This window comes from Pseudophryne corroboree (genome assembly GCF_028390025.1).
Source record: "Pseudophryne corroboree isolate aPseCor3 chromosome 3 unlocalized genomic scaffold, aPseCor3.hap2 SUPER_3_unloc_27, whole genome shotgun sequence".
Lineage (NCBI taxonomy): Eukaryota > Metazoa > Chordata > Amphibia > Anura > Myobatrachidae > Pseudophryne > Pseudophryne corroboree.
This window is the reverse complement of record NW_026967516.1, coordinates 194,638-218,177: the sequence shown is the minus strand read 5'-3', so window position 1 is coordinate 218,177 and position 23,540 is coordinate 194,638. Positions and strand designations below refer to the sequence as shown.

General features: G+C 45.0%; 1 protein-coding gene, 1 non-coding gene and 2 pseudogenes across 2 annotated transcripts; all 4 read right to left on the bottom strand.

The window, feature by feature from the left end:
• Positions 1-1,506: 1,506 nt before the first annotated feature.
• On the bottom strand, positions 1,507-23,149 carry LOC134983864 (oocyte zinc finger protein XlCOF22-like). Its single transcript, XM_063949483.1, has 4 exons — positions 23,022-23,149; positions 7,629-7,716; positions 7,043-7,490; positions 1,507-3,380 (listed from the first exon to the last, which is right to left on the bottom strand). Exons 1-4 carry the CDS (start codon positions 23,147-23,149, stop codon positions 1,954-1,956), a joined length of 2,091 nt encoding a protein of 696 aa, XP_063805553.1. The 3' UTR covers positions 1,507-1,953.
• LOC134983883 (U5 spliceosomal RNA) lies at positions 19,904-20,018 on the bottom strand. The gene has a single exon (XR_010191698.1). It is a non-coding gene; the product is annotated as a U5 spliceosomal RNA (small nuclear RNA).
• LOC134983880 (U5 spliceosomal RNA) lies at positions 21,689-21,795 on the bottom strand (annotated as a pseudogene).
• On the bottom strand, positions 22,312-22,433 carry LOC134983879 (U5 spliceosomal RNA; annotated as a pseudogene).
• Positions 23,150-23,540: the final 391 nt, after the last annotated feature.

Here is a 23,540-nt window from a genome sequence, read left to right as displayed (position 1 = left end):
AAGTAACCAGGGCGGTAAGGAGGCAGAAGCTGCTTCTGGTACATGGACCCTGGTCATGTAGGGCTGGGAGAGTCAGTAAGATTATGTAACAGATCACCATATTACAGGCAGCCGGTGAAGGGAGCAGAGAATGGGTGTTATGTGGCAGGAACGGGCTGGTTAGGTAACAGCCTGGCTGCTGCATTTTGTACAAGCTACAAGCGGTGCAATTCTTTTGCTGGGAGACCCAGGTAGAGGACATTGCAGTAGTCTTTGCGTGATGATACAAGTGCATGTAAGACTGTAGGTAGATCTTCTGAGGGAAATAAGTGCTGGAGTCTGGCTATGTTCCTCAAATGAGGATCTGATTGTGGCTGATACCTGATGTCTCCGTGTCACTCCACCATCCAGGACACCAAGATTCCGCACATGATCAGCATTTTGTAACTCTGAACCCACAAGCGTATGTCTGGTTGGTAACAAAGCTGAGCTGTAGTCCTGTCCTTTGTTGGTGAGCTTCTATCATATGAATCTGTGTCGCCAGGACTGAGTCACAGCCAACTGGCATCACCCATACCTGGAGCTCAGCTAGACAACCATTTAGGATTGGTACTGGGTTCTCAGTACCCGGAGCAAAAGACAGGTCATCTGTATAGCAGTGGCAGATGAGGACATGACATCTGATTATTATACCCAGTGATAGCATGTACATTGCAAAAAGCATAGGAGATAGGATAAGAACCTTTAAGAACAATGCATAGCAATAAGTAGTATACTGCAGAAGACTAAAATGGTTCCTCACCTCAGTGATGTTTATTGCGTGTAACAAGAGCGGATTTATTTCTCAGAACATGGAAATGGCTTCTCACCTGTGTTCAACTGTTAGTTCATAACTTATGAGATGATTTAGATTCAAAGCATGCATGCAGATGGTTAATGGAAAAACTGATTAGTAATTAATACTCAGGGATTTCTGTCCAGAGAATATTTCAACTCCACAGTCCAGAGTGGCCACGCTATATAATTAAAACCCAGCACAACGTGTCTTCAGACCAGGCAACCAATTTAGGGAGTGACGTCTCACTCTTAATAGTTACCACTCCGGTCCTCACGTACAAGTGCTGGATGCAACAGATCAACGCCGTGAATGGCACTCCTCTTACGCGTTTCTCCGCCTGTGTGCAGATCGGCGGCTTCTTCCATTATTCATTCATTATTCTTTGGAAGTAGCCGCCGATCTGCACACAGGCGGAGAAACGCGTAAGAGGAGTGCCATTCACGGCGTTGATCTGTTGCATCCAGCACTTGTACGTGAGGACCGGAGTGGTAACTATTAAGAGTGAGACGTCACTCCCTAAATTGGTTGCCTGGTCTGAAGACACGTTGTGCTGGGTTTTAATTATATAGCGTGGCCACGCTGGACTGTGGAGTTGAAATATTCTCTGGACAGAAATCCCTGAGTATTAATTACTAATCAGTTTTTCCATTAACCATCTGCATGCATGCTTTGAATCTAAATCATCTCATAAGTTATGAACAGTTGAAGATTGTTGCATGATACTAAGTGAGCATCTTTAACATCTTTGAGCTTGTTTCCATCTGGCAAAAGTTAAGAACTGGCAGTTAATTATTGCTCTAAGATTAAGTAGCAGCTTTTAACACCTCCAAGCTTTGCTCTGTTTGCAAATACAAATGTGTGGAACTTCACTGATTATTACTGCAGTAAATAAGTTGATCAACTGATAAGTGGCCACGGGGTTAATTATATTTTAAAAGTATTTTTTAATATACCAGCCGTGTTATTAATGTTGTCTGTGTAATGTCTAATAAATGTTATATGTTTTAAGTTATACTGATCAGGACAGCGCTTCATTTTATCTTTTGTTGTTTCTGCATTTTTGGGAGGTAACAGTGACCTCTTAAGTGAAGCAGCAATCCTTGATCAGGTGTATTGATAATAACATCCCAGATCTTTTAATTATTTGTGCCCAGGTGCCGTCCCCTTTTTTTCTCACCTGTGTGACTTCGCTGATGTGTAACAAGTTGTGATTTTTGTGTAAAACATTTTCCACACTCAGAGCAAGAAAATGGTTTCTCACCTGTGTGACTTCTGTGGTGTAAAACAAGAGCTGAATTGTGTGCAAAACATTTCTCACACTCAGAACATGGAAATGGTTTCTCACCTGTGTGACTTCTCTGATGTTTAACAAGAACTGATTTGTGTGCAAAACATTTCTCACACTCAGAACATGGAAATGGCCTCTGACCTGTATGACTTCGCTGATGTGTAACAAGTTGTGATTTCTGTGTAAAACATTTCCCACATTCAGTGCAAGAAAATGGCTTCTCACCTGTGTGACTTCTCTGATGTATAACAAGATCTGAATTGCATATAAAACATTTCCCACACTCAGAACATGGAAATGGCCTCTCACCTGTATGCCTTCTCTGATGTGTAACAAGTTTTGATTTCCGGATAAAACATTTCCCGCACTCAGAGCAAGAAAATGGCTTCTCACCTGTGTGACTTCTGTGATGTATAACAAGGTCTGATTTGCATGCAAAACATTTCCCACACTCAGAACATGGAAATGGCCTCTCACCTGTATGCCTTCTCTGATGTGTAACAAGTTGGGATTTCCGGATAAAACATTTCCTGCACTCAGAGCAAGAAAATGGCTTCTCACCTGTGTGACTTATGTTATGTCTAATAAGATCTGATTTGTGTGCAAAACATTTCCCACACTTAGAACATGGAAATGACTTCTCACCTGTGTGACTTCGCTGATGTGTAACTAGTTGTGATTTCCAGGTAAAATATTTTCCACACTCAGAACATGGAAATGGCCTCTCACCTGTGTGACTTCGCTGATGTGCAACAAGTTGTGATTTCCGGATAAAACATTTCCCGCACTCAGAGCAAGAAAATGGCTTCTCACCTGTGTGACTTCTGTTATGTCTAATAAGATCAGATTTGTGTGCAAAACATTTACCACACTCAGAACATGGAAATGACTTCTCACCTGTGTGACTTCGCTGATGTGTAACAAGTTGTGATTTCCAGGTAAAATATTTCCCACACTCAGAGCATGGAAATGGCCTCTCACCTGCCTTACCTGTCTGATGGGTAATAAGCTTTGTGTTCTGTGTAAAACATTTGGCATCTATAGAACAGGGAAACACTGTATCTACTGTCAGAGCTGGAACAGATGCACCAATATCAGAGTGATCAGGAGAACATTTCCCAGGATCAGAGGGACCAGTTGATAGAGCTGGATGTATAATTGGGGTAATGGGGTTATCTCCTGGAGAATCCTGTCTACTGTCATTATCTTTTATGTCACAATCCGGGGATAACATTAGATGTCCTTCTGAGATATTCCTGCTTGTGTGTCCATCTGCTGGAAATAAAACACATTATGGAAATGTGACATTTTCTGTAACAATATTAATCTTGTAAACAATAGGAGAAGACGACTCTCTGGGGCACTTAATTGTAAATGTGTGTGTATAATAAAACATAACTTTTACTGAAGGCTTTATAATATTGTGTCTCAGACAATCATTGTGTCCACCCTCCTGAGAACACTAACAATAACAAATGTAATATTATAATAAGACTTAGATATATCTCTATCTTGTACTGGTAACTAACCATGAAGTATAAATGGAAATGTAGTCACTCGCCAAGTCCTATGTCAGCACCAATGTAAAACAATGGATGGGGAACATATCGTATGAATTGGAGATTCTAGATGAACAATAATATCAGTCATATGAGCTGATGGATCAGAGAAATGTCTCCTAACGTTACTCCTGGAAGCATTGGTAAGGCAGTATTCCTTTATGTGTGTGCTCATACGCTGGTAAGCCTGTACATGTGTTACTCACCCTTATATAAGGTATATTGCTACAGCAGAGTAGGTGTGGCACAAGGTACTTTACATGCAATACACCATATAATACACTGCAATCATCATCTGCTAGGTTATAATCCACTCTTACACACCCATCATCAGTGTCTTACCTCTATTCTCTCAATAGTAATAAGGATGATGTGTGTACGGTAAGTATGATATAGAGAATTACATATCAGGATCTATACAGCTGCTGCCATACTTCTGCTTCTCATACATGTGCTACTGGCAGCAGTGAACATCTGAGTGAGAGTGCAGGGAAGACAGCAGAGTCTGATGAGAAAGAGATTGGATCTGCCTTTGTAGGAATGTACACCTGTCACCCCTGTTAGTATATAAAATAAATAAAAGGGGCGTGGCCTGAGTCCATCCAGACGTACTTTCTGGAGTTCTCCTCACTAAGTGGCTTCTTATCTACCTGATAGCTCTCAGCCGCTGCTGGGACCAAGACCCAATCTATTAAGTCCTTCACTCCTCCTGCCCTAAAGCCGCACACTCTGCTCACTCCGGGCACTGTTCACTGCCGCAGCCTAGCGCCGCCGCTGAAGCCACATGCTAAATTTTGGAGCTAAGTGCGCCCAGTCTTTCCCACATGCTCTGGCCACCTGACTTGGAGTCGCTTTTGACTCAGGTGGGAGCGCTTGCTCTCCCGCTCACTACTGCTGGGGCCAGAACGGGCTGCCCACAGTCACCGGAGCCCGGGAGTGATATTGGGAAGTGACATGGCTGCTATTTTGGATCCTGGTGCCCGGCCATCGCATGCTTTGCCTTCAATAAGGTGTAAAATTGTTATAAGCTGCTAAATAATTGTCCTGACGGCTAGACCGGGGTTACTACACTAAACTGAAGCATTTGCCTGGAGGTGAAACTGCCTTCTATTTATATGGTACCACTATAATCTACTTCCTCTCAGTCTACATGCAGATCCCAGTATCAAGTATCGTCTGAGCACAGCTCATTACACTCTGATTACGACCTCACAGTATATTATTTTGTGGATTTATCCACTGAATATATTTTGCCATTTGTGTCTCTCTGTGCTGAGTACTTTACATCTGTGATCACGCTGACATCTAGTGGAATTTATTGGTCATTACTGTGTTATTTGAGTTGCATTACATCATGTTTACTTGAAATTTTGGCTCGGATACCCCCGTCACCCCGACTAAGAATGTCATTTTGAACCGAGTCATCTTGATGTAACCTCCTGACAGCGTACTACTGCTCCTTTTATTTATAGATTGTTTGTATTTTCCTATCTCTGAGAGGTCAGTCTCTTTGTAGTCAGCTTACCATGCCTCCAAAAAAGGTTAAAAGGTACATCAGCCCCACCTGTCTATCTCTTTGGTACCTCAAATTCAGGTGGTCCTTCAGAGACCGCTACAACATCATCTGCTTCTTCTTGTCAGATGCACAGCCCAGCTGTAATGGCTGAAGACGTCTTAAGACACTCTAGATAGTTCTGTTACTCTACGCTCTATACATTCTATGGTATCTACATTTAAGGACTGAAATAACCTCAGAACTTAACTCTAATATTCAAGCTTTGAGGTCCGATATCAGTGAGATTGGCACTCGTACAGACTAAGATGAAAGAGATTGTTGCGTCTCACAAAGATCTGATTTCAGCACATGACACCCTTCAGGAAGACATGGGGGTAAATTTACTAAGATGGGAGTTCTATTTAAGATGTGATGTTGCCATTGCAACCAATCAGATTCCAAGTATTATGTTCTAGAAGGTGCTAGATAAAAGAGAACTAGATTCTGATTGGTTGCTATGGGCAACATCCCATCTTAAATAGAACTCCCATCTTAGTAAATTTATCCCATGGTCTCTATTCGTGATAAAATCACTGATTTAGAAGACAGGTCTCTGAGAAATAATATCAGAATAATGGCGTTCCAGAATCTCTTATAAATGCTGAGCTTTAGGATTATGCCACGGTTCTCTTTTTAGAAACTTCCACCGAAGGCTTCTGCCGTGGACCTTCTTATTGATCGGTTCCATAGACTCCCAAAGTCCAAACAGGCCCCAATCCAAGCTCTGAGGGACACTCTGCCCAGGGTCCACTTTTTTTTATATTAAAGAACACATTCTACAGGCTGCTTTGTATTCCTCATCCACAGCTGAGTGCCTGGATAATCTGCAGATATTTCCAGATATTTCTCCTGTGACGCTGGCCAAAAGGCGGCGGTGGTAGCCACTCAGGAATCACATATTCCATTGCACTCTCCCCCTCAATTTACCAATAACTACCCAACATGCTCTATCTCCTGTGGTGTAGACATCCTTTCCCATAGATCCTGCCCCTTTCACCTGGGCAGCAAGTGGGTGGATTGCAATGGTAGATTTTAGATTCTAGTTGGGAAAATTAATTATAAATATGTCACCCTCACTTCTCTCTATGCCCCTAATGCCAGACAGCCCCGATTACTTAGAGAGAGAAGGCCGTCATCCAAGTACCAGTGGACAGGTAATCAGCCGGGAATGTGCAGGATTCTGAATGAGGGGGGAGAGCAGGAGTATAATAGGGGTTGATGGCTCCTGATGTATAAGATACACCAGAGAGTCTGGGGAGGAGACTGGTCAGATCTCTGGGCTGGTAACACACAGTGACATGATGTGAGGAGGAGAGCAGGTGTATAATAGGGGCTGATGGCTCCTGATGTATGAGATACACCATAGAGTGTGGGGAGGAGACTGGTCAGATCTCTGGGCTGGTAACACACAGGGACATGATGTGAGGAGACCAGGAGTATAATAGGGGCTGATGGCTCCTGATGTATGAGATATACCAGAGAGTGTGGGGAGACTGGTCAGAGCTCTGGGCTGGTGACACACAGTGACATGATGTGAGGAGGAGTAGGAGTATAATATGGGCTGAAGGCTCCTGATGTATGAGATACACCAGAGAGTGTTGGGAGGAGACTGGTCAGATATCTGGGCTGGTAACACACAGTGACATGATGTGAGGGGAGAGCAGGAGTATAATAGGGGTGATGGCTCTTGACTCCCTCACTGGGAAAATATATATTCCTCATTAGTTTGTACCGACAGAGGAGGGTGTAGGATAAGAGATTGCTGTAGTGACTGAGCAAGGAGAAACTGTGACTCTTTTCTGTAATTAGTGTTTATTACTCACCTGTGCTGATATCTGTAGGGATGTCCTCCTTCTTAGACTGCTGATCACCCCTCACATACGTCTCTTCTTCTCCCTCTATATCTTCTGCCTTTATATCAGTCACATACGTCTCTTCTTCTCCCTCTATATCTTCTGCCTTTATATCAGTCACATACGTCTCTTCTTCTCCCTCTATATCTTCTGCCTTTATATCAGTCACATACGTCTCTTTTTCTCCCTCTATATCTTCTGCCTTTATATCAGTCACATACGTCTCTTCTTCTCCCTCTATATCTTCTGCCTTTATATCAGTCACATACGTCTCTTCTTCTCCCTGTATATCTTCTGCCTTTATATCAGTCACATACGTCTCTTCTTCTCCCTCTAAATCTTCTGCCTTTATATCCGTCACATACGTCTCTTTTTCTTCCTCTGTATCTTCTATCTTAATGTCAGTGAGACATTCATCCTAAATAGCCCACAAAACAATATACATTAATAATAGTATATTAATAGTATAATAGTGTATAAGACACACACAGCTGCTCTACACATTATATAGTGACAGTCACTTTGGTATATGGGCGAGACCCTAAATCCCACCTACCTGATCCTCCTGTGGGATCCTGTGATTCTCCTCTGTACAATCCTGGGAATACAGAGGACGGAGACATCTCTCTGGGGTATCTCTGTTACTGGGTCCATCTGTAGGAGACACACAGTGACTGAGTACAGTGTATATATGTGATTATCAGATGATGTGTGTATATAGGGGGTCCCCATACCTGCTCTCCCCTGTACAATACATGACAGTCTCCTCTTACCCAGTGATGTGAGGGGCCGGTGATTCTCCATCATCACGTCCTTGTACAGACCCCTGTGTTCCTCTATATACTCCCCCTCCTGCATGGAGACATAGACAGTGACATCCTGACACCTTATAGGAACCTGACACACACAGTGATACAGTCATCACCCAGACACATCCCCTGGTGTTACTGTATAATGTCCCATTCCCAGCAGTCACCTCTCCAGTCATCAACCAGACACGTCCCCTGGTGTTACTGTATAATGCCCCATTCCCAGCAGTCTCCTCTCCAGTCATCACCCATACACATCCCCTGGTGTTACTGTATAATGTCCCTTTTCCAGCAGTCACCTCTCTAGTCATCACCCGGACACGTCCCCCAGTGTTACTGTATAATGTCCCATTCCCGGCAGTCACCTCTCCAGTCATCACCCATACACATCCCCTGGTGTTACTGTATAATGTCCCATTCCCAGCAGTCACCTCTCCAGCCATCTCCCATACACATCCCCTGGTGTTACTGTATAATTCCCCATTCCCAGCAGTCACATCTTCAGTCATCACCCAGACACATCCCCTGGTGTTACTGTATAATGTCCAATTCCCAGCAGTCACCTCTCCAGTCATCACCCAGACACGTCCCCTGGTGTTACTGTATAATGTCCCATTCCCAGCAGTCACCTCTCCAGTCATCACCCAGACACGTCCCCTGGTGTTACTGTATAATGTCCCATTCCCAGCAGTCACCTCTCCAGTCATCACCCAGACACATCCCCTGGTGTTACTGTATAATGTCTCATTCCCAGCAGTCACCTCTCCAGTCATCACCCAGACACGTCCCCCGGTGTTACTGTATAATGTTCCATTCCCAGCAGTCACCTCTCCAGTCATCACCCAGACACGTCCCCTGGTGTTACTATATAATGTCCCATTCCCAGCAGTCAACTATCCAGTCAGCAGCTGAATGGTCTTGTTGCTGAGTTCCAGGATCTTCTGGTCACTGTGTCTCTCATGTATCAGTGAGTGAGGTGGAGGCACCGTGATGGTTCTCTGGGACCTGCTCAATCCTCCTGATACACAAGGATGGCTGCTGGTTGTCTCACGCTCACCAGATGTCTTCTTCACACCTCTTTGAAATGGAGACGACATAAATATCACTGTAAATACGCCCAGATCCCCTCACCTCCAGTGAAGTCCCTGTATTATTACTATAGATAATAGGATTTTGGTACTTACCAGATAAATACCTTTCTTTGAATCCACTAGGGGGCACTGGAGTACTCTTGGGATATGGACGGTGCGATAGCAGGGATAGGCACATTTAAAATTTTTAATGTTTAACCCTCCTTCCCCTTCTATACTCCCAAGATGCCTTAGTGTTTTTTGCCTAGCCAAATAGGAGCGACAGAGAGGATGAACAACGGAGAATTACATATAACATTATAACATAACGGACAACTAGAAGTTGACACGACAATAGATAACAATCACTTTAACATTTCAAGTCGGTGAAAATGTGAACTATTGAACTTACTACCAGACAGGTGAAACTGCTCTGGGTGGGTGTGCAGTGCCCCCTGTGGATGCAAAGAAAATAATTTATCTGGCAAGTACCAAAATCCTGTTTTCTTTTTCATCCACTAGGGGTCACTGGAGTACTCTTGGGACGTACCAAAGTTTCCCCCTTGGGCGGGAGAACTGTTTGGTACCTGTAACAGTAGACGGCCAAAGCTAGAAGCTGGTGCCACAGAATTATCAAACTTGTAAAAACGCACAAATGTGTTCACTGATGACCATGTAGCCATACAGCAAGGTTGCGTCGTAGAAGCTCCACGACCTGCTGCCCATGACGTTCCCACAGAACACATGGCATGTGCTGAAACAGATGCAGGTGGTGTTAGACTAGCATGAAAGTACACCTGACGAATGGTCAGGTTAATCTATCTGGCCAAGAACTGATTGGAAGCTGGACAACCTATCTTGACTGTATCATAGAGAACAAACAAAGTATCCGTTTTATGTACTGTTGATGTTCGGGCTACATAAACGCGGAGTGCGCGTACCACATCCGAAGTAGCTGGAGTATCTGAATCTTCTGAAAAACAGGAACTACGATTGGTTGCTTGATGTGAAAGAAGATACTACCTGTGGTAGAAAAGCGGGATTTGTCCAAAGTTCCGCTCTGTCAGTATGAAGTACCAGATATGGTGTCTTGCATGACAAGGAACCTAATTGTGCAACACGCCTTGCCGAAGCTAAGGCTAGGAGAAAATAGGAATTTAATTACCTAGCGGTAAATCCTTTTCTCATAGTCCATAGAGGATGCTGGGGTCCACATTAGTACCATGGGGTATAGACGGGTCCACTAGGAGCCATTGGCACTTTAAGAGTTTAACAGTGTGGGCTGGCTCCTCCCTCTATGCCCCTCCTACCAGACTCAGTCTAAAAACTGTGCCCGAGGAGACAGACAACTTCGAGAGAAGGATGTTACACAGATAGTGGCGAGATTCACACCAGCTCACACATACAAGGCAAACAAGCCTGAAAACTCAGTAACCACTAAAACATTACTGAAATCAGTAAAGAAACAAAGTACTTACCTAAGAACAAAGCAGTACTGAACCAAAGAACCACTGCAGGATAACGAAGTGCTGGGCGGGCGCCCAGCATCCTCTACGAACTACGAGAAAATGATTTACTGGTAGGTAATTAAAATCCTATTTTCTCTTACGTCCTAGAAGATGCTGGGGTCCACATTAGTACCATGGGGATGTACCAAAGCTCCCAGAACGGGAGGGAGAGCGTGCAGGCTTCTGCAGAACTGCTTGACCAAACTTGAGGTCCTCAGAGGCCAAAGTATCGAACTTGTAGAACTTAGCAAACGTGTTCAACCCAGACCAAGTAACTGCTCAGCAAAGCTGCAAAGCCGAGACACCCCAGGCAGCCGCCCAGGAATAACCCACCTTACGAGTAGAGTGGGCTTTAACAGATTTTGGACACGGCAAGCCTGCCATAGAATAAGCATGCTGGATAGTGAACCTGATACAGCGAGAAATCGTCTACTTAGAAGCAGGACACCCAATTTTCTTGGGATCATGCAGGACAAACACATAGTTCGATTTTCTGTGATGAGCAGTCCTCGTCACATAGATCTTCAAAGCCCTCACAACATACAAGGACTTTGAAGCAATTTAGGAGTTAGTAGCCACTGGCACCACAATAGGTTGGTTGATATGAAAAGCCGACACAACCTTGGGAAGGAACTGTTGACGCGTCCTGAGTTCCGCCCTATCTTCATGGAAGACCAAATAGGGGCTTTTACAGGACAAAGCCCCCAATTCCGACACACGTTGCGCAGAAGCCAAGGCCAACAACGTGACAGCCTTTCACGTGAGTAACTTGACCTCAGCCTCCTGTAAAGGCTCAAATCAATCCGACTGCAGGAAATGCAACACCACGTCAAGATCCCAGGGTGCCGTCAGCGCCACAAAGGGAGGCTGGATGTGCAGAACCCCTTTAAAAAAAAGGTCTGAAGCTCAGGGAGGACAGCCAATTGTTTCTGGAAGAAAATGGATAAAATCGAACTCTGAACCTTTAGGGATCCCAACCTCAGGACCATATCCACACCTGCTTGCAGGAAAAGGAGAAACCGTCCAAGTTGAAACTCCACCACAGGAAATTTCTTGGATTTACACCAAGACACATACTTTTTCCAAATTCGATGGTAATGTTTAGACGTTACTCCCTTCCTAGCCTGTATCAGGATAGGAATAACCACGCTCGGAATACCCTTCCGAGCTAAGAGCTGGCATTCAACCTCCATGCCGTCAAATGTAGCCGTGGTAAGTCTTGATAAGCAAACGGCACCTGTTGCAGAAGATCCTCCCGAAGAGGAAGAGGCCTTGGATCTTCCAGCAGATCCGCGTACCAATCCATCCTTGGCCAGTCTGGAGCAATGAGGATCGCCTGAACCCTTGTTCTTTTTACAAGCTTTAGAATTCTTGGAATGAGTGGAAGTGGAGGGAACACATACACTGACTTGAACACCCGCGGCGTTACCAGGGCATCCACTGCCACTGCTTGTCAGTCTCTCTGTACTGTACAGGTACTGTACCTGGAACAGTACCTCTGAAGCTTCTTGTTGAGGCGGGAGGCCATCATGTCTATTTGAGGTACACCCCAACGAATTCTTACCTCCACGAACACCTACGGGTGGAGGCCCCACTCTCCTGGATGGAGATCGTGTCTGCTGAGTTAATCCGCTTCCCAGTTGTCCACTCCCGGAATGAAGATTGGTGACAGCGCTACTGCATGCCTTTCTGCCCAGAGGAGGATTTTTGTCACTTCTGACATTGCAGCTCTGCTCTTCGTTCCGCCCTGCCGGTTTAAGTAGAACATCGTCGTTACATTGTCCGACTGCACTTGAAAGGTCTGATCTTGCAGAAGCTGTGCTGCTTGTAGAACACGCCTCTTAGCTCCAGGATGTTTATTGGAAGATGGGATCCTGACTTGACCACCTTCCTTGGACGATTTCCCCTTGGGTGACTGCTCCGCAACCTCTGAGACTTGCATCAGTGGTTAGAAGATCCAGTTCTGAACCCCAAACTTGCGGCCCTCCAGAAGGTGAGGCAGTTGCAGCCACCAGAGGAGTGAAATCCTTGCTTTCGGCGACAGAAGTATCCTCTGGTGCATGAGTAGGTGAGATCCCGATCACTGGTCTAGGAGATCCAGTTGGAATGACCGAGCATGAAATTTTCTGTACTGTAGAGCCTCGTAAGAGGCAACCATCTTCCCCAGAAGGCGAATGCACTGATGGACCGATATCCGGGCAGGCTTCAAGACATCCCAGACCATGGACTGTATCACCAACGCCTTCTCCACCGGTAGAAACACCCTTTGCACCTCCGTGTCGAGGATCATCACCAGGAAAGACAATCTCCTTGTCGGCTCCAAACGGGACTTTAGAAGGTTCAGGATCCAACCGTGCTCCCTGACCAGATGACTCATGAGAGCAATGGACTGTAACAACTTCTCCCTGGACGATGCCTTTATCAGCAGATCATCCAGATATGGAATTATGTTCACTCCCTGTCTCTCGGAGAACCATCATCTCTGCCATCACCTTGGTGAAGACCCTCGTGCCGTGGAGAGACCGAATGGCAGTGCCTGGAACTGATAGTGATTGTCTAACAGTGCCAACCTGAGATAAGCCTGATGCGGCGGCCAAATGGGAATGTGATGGTACGCATCCTTGATATCTATGGACACCAGAAACTCCCCCTCCTCCAGACCTGAGGTCACTGCCCTCAGAGACTCCATTTTGAAGTTCAAGTTCAAAATTGGCCTGACCGAACCATCCGGTTTCGGTACCACGAAAAGGTTCGAATAGTAACCCTTGTTTTGCTGATGAGGTGGAACTGGAACAATAACCTCTGACTTTTCCAATTTTTAGACGGCTTCCTGTAGAATAGCCCTGTCTGTCAGTAAAGCTGGCAAGCCTGATTTGAAGAATCGGTGAGGTGGGAGATCTTGAAACTCCAGCTTATACCCCTGGGACACAACATCCTGCACCCTGGGATCCAGGCTGGACGACACCCAGACGAGTCTCGCTCCCACCCGTCCATCCTCCAGGCTGCGCGGTCCACCGTCATGCTGAAGATTTTGATGTACCAGAAGCCGGCTTCTGCTCATGGAAACCTGCAGGTGTAGGTTTTTTGGATTTTGCACGACCTCCTCTAAAGAAGGTGGTAGGAGGTTTGGACTTTTTAGTCTTAGCAGCCCGAAAGGAATCTGAGACAAAACATTACATACCTGGGTACAGGAAATGGACTCTTCTGGAGAAGAAGCGTCCTCTGTAGCATAAGACACAGAATCCCTGGACATGGTTATGTGAGAAACATAAACCCACACTCACACAGGAAAATGTCAGACACAGTTTCCCCCCAAAATCCTTCAGAGAAGCACTGAGCTTGGAGCCAGCACACACACAGCGCTTCCCTAGGTAGAGACAATGGGGTCATTCCGAGTTGATCGCAGCCAGCAATTTTTTGCTGCTGGTGCAATCAACTAATCCACGCCTATGGGGGAGTGTATTTTAGCTTAGCAGGGCTGCGTTCACTTGTGCACTCCTGCTAAGCTAAAAAAGTTTCCAGCAACCTAGGAGTAAGGCTGGATCTACTTATTTATTATTTATTAGCAGTTTCTTATATAGCGCAGCATATTCCGTTGTGCTTTATAATTAGAACAACAATTATAGAAGAAAACTGGGCAAAGACAGACAGAGGTAGGAAGGCCCTGCTTGCAAGCTTACAACCTATAGGGAAATAGGCATTGATACACAAGGATAGATGCTACCTGTTACATAATGGTTCCCCAGGTTGCTAGGTTCTTAATGGGTTGTATATGATCTGATCACCCAGCAATGTTGGAAGACAAAATGTGAGGTTATGTGGACTGTACAGAGGGGATTTATGTGGACTGTACAGAGGGGATGTAACTGGATAGGGAAGCATTGAAGGTTATGTGTGTGGGTCTGAAATTTGGTAGGCTTGTCAGAAGAGATGAGTTTTCAGAGAACGTTTAAAGGTTTGGAGACTAGAGGAGAGTCTTATTGTGCGTGGGAGTGCATTCCACAGAGTGGGTGAAGCCCGGGTAAAGTCCTGTAATTTTGAGTGGGAACAGGTAATACATGTGGATGAGAGATGCAGATCTTGTGCAGAGCGGAGAGATCTGGTAGGGAGATATTTTGAGATGAGTGAGGAGATGTATGATGGTGCAGTTTGGTTAATAGCCTTGTATGTAAGTAACAGTATTTTATATTTGACACAGTAGAAAACAGGTAACCAATGGAGAGACTGACAGAGCGGATCAGCAGATGAAGAACGTCTAGCGAGGAAGATTAGCTGCATTTAAAATGGATTAAAGTGGTGATAGCCTATGTATGGGAAGACCAGTAAGGAGACTATTACAATAATCAATGCGGGAGATGATGAGTGCATGGATTAGAGCACAGGTTCTCAAACTCGGTCCTCAGGACCCCACACAGTGCATGTTTTGTAGGTCTCCTCATAGAATCACAAGTGAAATAATTAGCTCCACCTGTGAACCTTTAAAATGTGTCAATGATTAATTAATACACCTGCACACATGCTGGGTTACCTGCAAAACATGCACTGTGTGGGGTCCTGAGGACCGACTTTGAGAACCTCTGGATTAGAGTTTTTGCAGTATCTTGTGTAAGATAAGGGCGTATTTTGGATATGTTTTTAAGGTGCATGTAACATGATTTAGAGACAGATTGAATGTGTGGAACAAAGGACAGTTCAGAGTCAAGGTTGACACCTAGGCAACAAGCTTGTGGGGTGGGGTGGATAGTTGCATTGTCAACAGTTATAGAGATATCAGGTTGGTAACTACTCTTAGCTGGTGGGAAAATAATTAATTCGGTATTGGAAATGTTGAGTTTGAGGTGACGAGATGACATCCAAGATGAAATGGCAGACAGGCATCCAGTGACACGAGCCAATAGATCAGGCATTCCCAACCGCGGTCCTCAAGGCACACTAACAGTGCAGGTTTTAGCGATATCCAGGCTTCAGCACAGATGGTTAAATCAAAATAACTGAGCTACTAATTAAGTCACCTGTGCTAAAGCCTGGATATCGCTAAAACCTGCACTGTTGGTGTGCCTTGAGGACCGTGGTTGGGAAACAATGGACTACATCATTCACTACTTTGGTCAGTGCCGTCTCTCTGGAGTGTTGGGCACGAAAGCCTGACTGAAGTGGGTCCAATAAGTTGTGCGAGTTAAGAAAGTGTGTAAGGCGAGTGTAGGCAAGCCTCTCAAGTAGCCTGTGCGACAGATCCAGCGATGTTCCTCCCGGCTTTGACGTCAGACATCCGCCCTCAGTTTGCCCGGAAACACCTGTGTTCGGATGACCACTCCCAGAAAATGGCATCCAACCGTGAGTATCCGCCCGGACCGCCTCTCCACTGTCAATCTTCCTGCGTTCAGCGCTGCGTCTGGGGAGGCGGTGACTGACTCACCACCGGAATTCTGGGTCTGTTAGGGGGTGGCGGCATACTGCGGGAGAGTGCGGTCGCCTGGGGCAGCTAACGATCATCACCCTCAGGAGCTCAGTGTCCTATCATCGGAGATAGTGGCTCAGACCCCGCAGGGCGGACACTACTTGCCCCCTAAGTCCCACGAAGCAGGGAGGCTGTTGCCAGCAGCCTCCCTGTGCCTAAATTACTTCAAGAAAACAATAAAACTAAAGAAGCTCTGAGAGCTCCCCTAGCTGTGACCGGCTCCTCCGGGTACATTTTCTAAACTGAGTCTGGTAGGAGGGGCATAGAGGGAGGAGCCAGCCCACACTATTAAACTCTTAAAGTGCCAATGGCTCCTAGTGGACCCGTCTATACCCCATGGTACTCATGTGGACACCAGCATCCTCTAGGACGTAAGAGAAACACGGTTTTCCAAGTTATAAACTTAACATGCACGTTTTGCAAGGGTTCAAAACTTGACTGAAAAAACATACAAAACTAGATTCAAGTCCCATGGAGCTGTAGGTGGAATGAATGGAGGTTGAACTCTAAGGACACCTTGCAGGAAATTGTGAACTGTTGGCAAAAGTGCCAAACGCCTTTGAAAGAAAACTGACAAGGCAGAGACCTGCACCGTTAGTGTCGCTAAACGCAGTCCTCCATCTAACCACGTCTGTAAAAGATCAAAAGATTCGGAAACATCCTAGCTTCACACCAACCTATATAAGCTAGCCAAATCCTGTGATAATGAGCTGCTGAAACTGGCTTCCTAGCACGTAATATGGTTGGTATAACCAACTGTGGAATGCTCTCTCGCCTTGAGAGTGGTCTCAACAGCCACCCCGTAAAAAACGCAGCCACGCTAAATTGGGGTAAAGGAATGACCCCTGCTGTAGTAGGTCTGGACATAGCAGAATCAGCTGGAGGAAAATCCTGACTACTGAGATAATCTACTTTCCAGTTGTGCAGTCCTGGAATGAAGACCGCCAACAATATCACGTGGTGATGTTCGGCCCAATTGAGGATTTGAGCAACTTCTCGCATGGCCATGCGACTTTGAGTCCCTCCTTGTTTGTTGATGTATGCGACTTCTGTTGCGTTGTCCGACTGAACCTGAACAGTCTGAAACAGGAGCAAGTGAACTGCCTGACGCAGAGCGTTGTAAATTGCCCTGAGTTCCAGGACACTGATTGACAGTAATCTTTCTCGGTCTGAACATAGACCCTGAAAATGACAATGTTGGACCACTGCTCCCCAACCTTTGAGACTTGCGTCCGTCATCAGAATTATCCAATTCCAGACTCCGAACCTTTTTCCCGCAGTGAGATTGTGTATGTGGAGCCACAAGCGCACCATCTGATGAATTTGTAGATGAGAGCCGGATCACTATGTGAGAAGATCCAGCTGAAAGGGACCTGAGTGAAATCTTCTGAACTGGAGTGTGATGAAAGATGCCTCCATCTGTCTTACCAGTCGAAATGCACAAATGCCCCGAGACTGTCCGTGGTTTGAGCACTGGCAGTACTAGATGACGAATAGCATGTACTTTCTGTTGTGGCAGGTAAATGCGTTGATCCACCGTAATCAGAATCATTCATAAAATGTAATTCTTTGACACGTGACACAACTTGATTTATTTATTTTTTTAAAGTTGACAATCCATCCGTACTGAACTAGTACACTGTACAACAGTAAGGCATGTTTATGAAGTATTTGTTGTGACAAATACTCTATTCCTCGTTTTGACTCTACCTCGGCCTGTCAAGAACGAAACCACAGTGGCTGTCGGGCCGCAAGCCAAGAATAAACTTGTCCAACGTCCAACGAAGCCGTAACTAAATACTCAACCAATTCACAAATGTGATCGGTAAGAAAATAGGATTTTGGTACTTACCAGGTAAATCCTTTTCTTTGAATCCATAGGGGGCACTGGAGTACTCTTGGGATATGGACGGGCGTAGCCGAACAAAGGCACTGAATATTCAAATTTAGGACTCTCCCCCCCTCCATATCCCCAAGTACCTCAGTGTACTTTGCCAGTGTTTTTTACTGAGCGAACAGGATATAGAGAGGTTGACAATGGAGAATCCCTATAACATAACGGACAACCACAAAGTTGATCCGTAACCTTATTGTCAACTAAACAGTTGACACCTTAACCGATAGAACTTTATAATTTGAGCCAATCGGTGAAAATGTGTTACCATAAGCTCCTTTGAGCTTAATACCACCCAAGTAAAATTTGTTCACTAAGCTCCCTTGAGCTTAAAACAACCCAGGTAAAACTGCTCTGGGTGGGCGTCCAGTGCCCCCTATGGATTCAAAGAAAAGGATTTACCTGGTAAGTACCAAAATCCTATTTTCTTTATCATCCACTAGGGGTCACTGGAGTACTCTTGGGACGTACCAAAGCTTCCCTCGTGGGCGGGAGAGCTGTTTGATACTTGTAACAGTAGGCAGCCAAAGCTAGATGCTGACGGCGCCACCATTCATAACGTGTAAAAGTGCACAAACGTGGTGCACTGAAGGCTATGTAGCCGCGTCGTAGACACTCCACGACCCGCTGGGTGTGACATTCCCACAGAACCTGTGGGATGAGCTATTACTGACGGCAATTGTAACTTAGCCTTAAAGTAAGCCAGACTTGTAGTCATTATTATTATCCAACTGGATAATGTCTGCTGAGAAACTGGCTAACCCCAGTTGGCAGTATTATAGAGAACAAACAACGTATTCATATCACGTACTGTATACGTTCGGGACATATATAAACGCGTAATGCGTGTACCACATTCAGAATTCTAGAATGTGCTGTCCACACAAGACCCACTAATGGTATATTGATGTGAGGAATACGAAAGCGGAATTCGTCCGAAGATCTGCCTTGTCCTGAGAAAACTCAAATACGGTGGCTTGGACTACAAGGCACCCAAATATGAAAACAAAACCCTTTCCGAAGCCAAGGCTAGAAGCCAAGGCTATAAGAAAAATGTTTTCCAAAGTGAGAAACGTAATTCCCTTTTGTTGAAAGGGTCCAAAATATGAAAACTGTAAGAAATCTGAACCCAACCTCAAGTCGCCTGGCGCTGTAGGTGGAATAAATAGAGTCTGAACTTTGATGACACCTTGTAGAAAGGTGTGTACAGACGCAAATCGAGGCAAACGTCTTTGAATATAAGTTTACCACACAGATACCTGCACTCTTAGTGTAGATCAACGCAGTTTTCCATCCCACCCCGTTTAACAGAATACGGGTAACTTGAAGGATGATGTTGGAAACTTCCGAGGTTTACAACCTATGTAAGCACACGAAATTTTGTAATAATGAGCTGAATTAAGCGGCTTACTAGTTAACATGGTTGGTATAACCGATACTGTAATGCTCTATTTCTTAAGAGGGCAGTCTGAACCCTCACCCCGTTAACCGCAGCTGCGGTACATAGATAATAGGTACCTAGGTAACTATGGGTAAAAGAACGTTCCCTGATGTAACAGTTTGAACGTATTATGAGCGGGCCAAGATCGTGTGCAATTATTCCTTGGAAATTCGAGAAGCAAACTTCTCCGAAACCCCTGAGATTCCACCAGTATGACTGTGACGAACTGTCTTATGATCCGTTTTGGCAACGGAGAGATAAGCGGAAAATAGTGGATCCAGATACTTGATGCTGAATGACCACATGAATGTGAGAGACTCCACCGCCACTGCCCTTGTGATCTGTTTTGTACACATACTGAGCTTTTGTAATTGTGGCGTGATGCCATCATGTATACTTGAGGGAAACCTCCTTCTGTGGACTCACATATGAAACACCTCTGGATTTAATGTCCAGTTTTCAGGATCCAAATCCTGACGGGTGAGATCATCTGTCTAACAGATGTCCACTTACGGAATGATCTCTTGACATTTTCACATAATGGTGTTCTGAGCCATTGAGGATTTGAGTTACCTGCCGCATTGCCATGCGGCTTCTTGGTTCTCACTGGTTGTTGTGTATGCAACTGCCGTTGCCTTGTTTGACTGCTTAAGGCCAGCGTGAGCCAGGCATCAAAAAATTACATGCAACTTACGGTTGTTCCTTTCTACGGAAATCTTTAGTAAAAGGCGAAAGATTTATTCGTTCTGCAGAGAAACCAGAGTATATCCCTGGTCAGACTGAAAGCGAATCATGTATTTCATTGTAAAATGCACGGAGTTCTAGGACATTTATCGACAGCAATCTGTCGTGTTTTAGAACCTTTGTTGCTTATTTTATCTACAAATCCTGACCCTCTGCGACTGTCGTCCAGAGTATATGCACCCTTGTCCCTCTGTGGGAAACGCGAGTGAAGGGTGGCAAACTAAATTGAAAACACATCTTTATTCTTAATAGGTGAATACACCAATGTACCGCTAGTGTGCGTGTTTTGCACTAATTACTAGATGTACATTTGTTCTTGCTGGTGTAGTAGGTAAAAGTCTTTGATTTACCATATTTATAATCTTACCTAGGACTTGACATCGTTTAGACAGAATTAGATGCGATTGTTTTCGAACTTGATCTGCTACCGCAGTATACATTAGTAGCGCAAGTTAGAGGAACTTTGTTGAGACAGAGTTCTTATGTGAGATGAGCTATCATCCCAACATAACTTTGGTAAATACCCGAAGCGATAAGCAACGGTAGACATGAAATGGTTAATGGTTGTAGCGATTTGCAAACGCTAGAACCTGTGATGGACAAACCGAAATGGGGAAATACACATTGTGAAGATCAAATGCAATTATGCAATTTTATGGCTCCAATAAGCAAATACTAACCGCAGAAAATCCATTTTCCAACTGTAGTAAATGACCTGCTGATTGATATTGCGACGGAGCTGTTTGATTTTGCTCAAACAGACGGGAATAAGTAACTGTGACTCTGTTGGCGTACTACTGCCTGGTTTATAAACCAGCAAAGACTAAATGACAACCTGCCAACCGTTCGACAGAGGCATTTTTGTACTTTAAGCTTTAAATAGCTGAGACATATATGAGTTGAAGTCATGAAACCTCGCAAATGTAACATGTAAAGACGCGCTTTCACAATTGTAAAAGAGGTCATCCAACCACTGGCTTGCTGATCCTGTCGTTACAAGGCGTGACTGTTTCTTATAAAGGGATAAAACGCTGTTACAAGTATACTGTATGCGGTAATGGCTGAATATCATAAAAGGATAAAACGCCGTTACAAGTATATTAAATTTAGGAGCAAACAAGCTCTGGCCTTGTTGCGCTTAAATAGCGACAATGAAAATAACCGGCGTTAGCAGAAGCTCTACAGATATACTCTGCAGGTTCTTTTAACAGTGATCGGCATTGTTTCATACATAGATTCTAGTGACCCAAATGTATCCTGGGCTTTTATAATGTTTGACAGAAACGCATCTACCAATGGCGGATCGCGTCCTTCTGGAAACGATTATGTAAAGTTGTCCAAAACCCCGCACTATGTGAGTGCTGGACTAATGTACCCTTCTCACTGGTAGTTATCTGTGTGAGATTTGACATAGAATCGTGCATTAAATTATAAGACCAGTGAAATAACACTCTGGTACCCAAAGAGAAATGGGCCCTTTGGAAAGACTGTCTTTTGTTAAAGCTGGCGGAGTCATTCCGAGACTCCGATGTTACCGCTGTTTTAATTTGAATTGCCAATGTTAACATAGGTTTTTAAAATTATTTTTAGTCTGTACTAGAGCCTTCTTGCTATGTAGACAGACACCATAATAGGCAACAGACAGACACTTGCACGACTTAATGAAGTTATTATGTGTCATATATATATATATGTTATTGCTGAACAGCATATTCATATGAAACTCATGCTTGTTTCTTTTTACGGAAATCTTTAGCAAAAACAAAAGATTTATTCGATATGAAGAGAAACTAAAGTATTCTTTATGTGAAAAGCAGTTCACATAGGCATATGAAACCCGAACCAAATTCATACTAACCCCCCTGCGCCTCTGGTGGCTTAGAGATGTAGGGCAGGAATGTTCTAGAATTATTTAGAAATACAGATTACATGGCTAATTTATGTGAAACCTGAACCAAAAATTCCTACTAACACCCCTGCGCCTTCTGGTGGCTTAAAGATGTAGGGCAGGAATGTTCTAGAAATATCCTGAACTAAAAATTCCCACTAACACCCCTGCGCCTCCTTGTGGAGTAGAGGTGTATGGCCGGAATGTTCTGGAATTATAAGCTGGAAAAACAGCAATGATTAAAATGGCCCTCATGCCATGCTTTCACTGAAAATCACAGTACAGTTTACCTGCTGCAGTGCTAATCTAGTCTTAATAGGCTATTATACAGTGATATCACAGGTTTAGTATACAGTAAAATACATGCATTCACAATACATGCTTTTAGTTAGCCTTCCAGTAAAATAAACACTTGCTGTGTATTATATTGCATCCTTAACAGAAACATGGTTAAAAAATGGCTGCATGAAACTCATGGTTGTTCCTCTCCACGAAAATCTTTAGTAAAAAGGCGAAAGATTTAGTCATTCTAAAGAGAAACCAGAGTATTGTTTAAAAAACAAACAAACAAACTGAACAGCCTATTTCTTAACCCATGCAGCCCTTTGGTACTGCTGCTATGGGCATTACTCCCCCTCACCCCTCTGCAGCTGCGCTGCTTGTGAGCTAGCTTCTATCCCCTGTTACCTGCAGCGGACGGGAGCGGGTGCAGGGAGAGCCGGGGAGCGCTGAGCCGGGGAGCGCTGTGTATAGCGCCGGGGAGCCGTCCGGAAGAGCGCACCTTACATTCAGCAGTGTGCGCCTCTGATGGCTTAGCTCCGTGTAATCAGCGGCGGCTGCGGTGGGCGGTCAGCGCTGGACGAGTGACCGGCGTCCCTGGCGGTCAGCCCTGGAAGAGTGGCCGGCGTCTCTGAATGACGTGCGGCCGCTCAGAGCTGTGTAGTGAGGCTGTCTCGGCTGGCCTCGCTCAGGGTTCTAATCAGCGGCGACGGGTGCATTAGTAAAGCATTTCCCCACACAACAGGGCGGCAGCGTGAGCTGACCGCCCTGACATCCATACCTTACTCGCCGCATCAATAAAGAATTTTCCCCACACAACAGGGTGGCAGCGTGAGCTGACCGCCCTGACAACCATACCTTGATCCTGGCTGTGACGAGCTTCTCTCTGCAAGCTCCGTTTCAGCCTCCAGCTTCTCATCTTGGCTGTGACGGGCTTCTGCTGTAAGCTCCTTGCAGCTGTAGATCCTTCCAGCTCTATGTCTCATCCTGGCTGTGACGGAGCTTCTTCCTGTAAGCTCCGTTCAGTTTGCAGGAGACAGTGGCTGCCTGTGGCTGTGAGGGTGCTCTTTGTGAGGACCGACACGCCATGCGCTTGCTTATAGCGCCTGTGGCTGTGAGGGTGCTCTTTGTGAGGACCGACACGCCATTCGCTGCATTGCAGCGGCACCATCCCGGACCCATGTTTTTTCAGAAACTGGGACGGGAAGTGTAAAAATTAAAAATAAAAATCTTCTGAAATGTGTCATGTTCATGCTGTGAGCACCGAAAAAACACTGGCAAAGTACATTGAGGTACTTGGGGATATGGAGGGGGGGAGAGTCCTAAATTTGAATATTCAGTGCCTTTGTTCGGCTACGCCCGTCCATATCCCAAGAG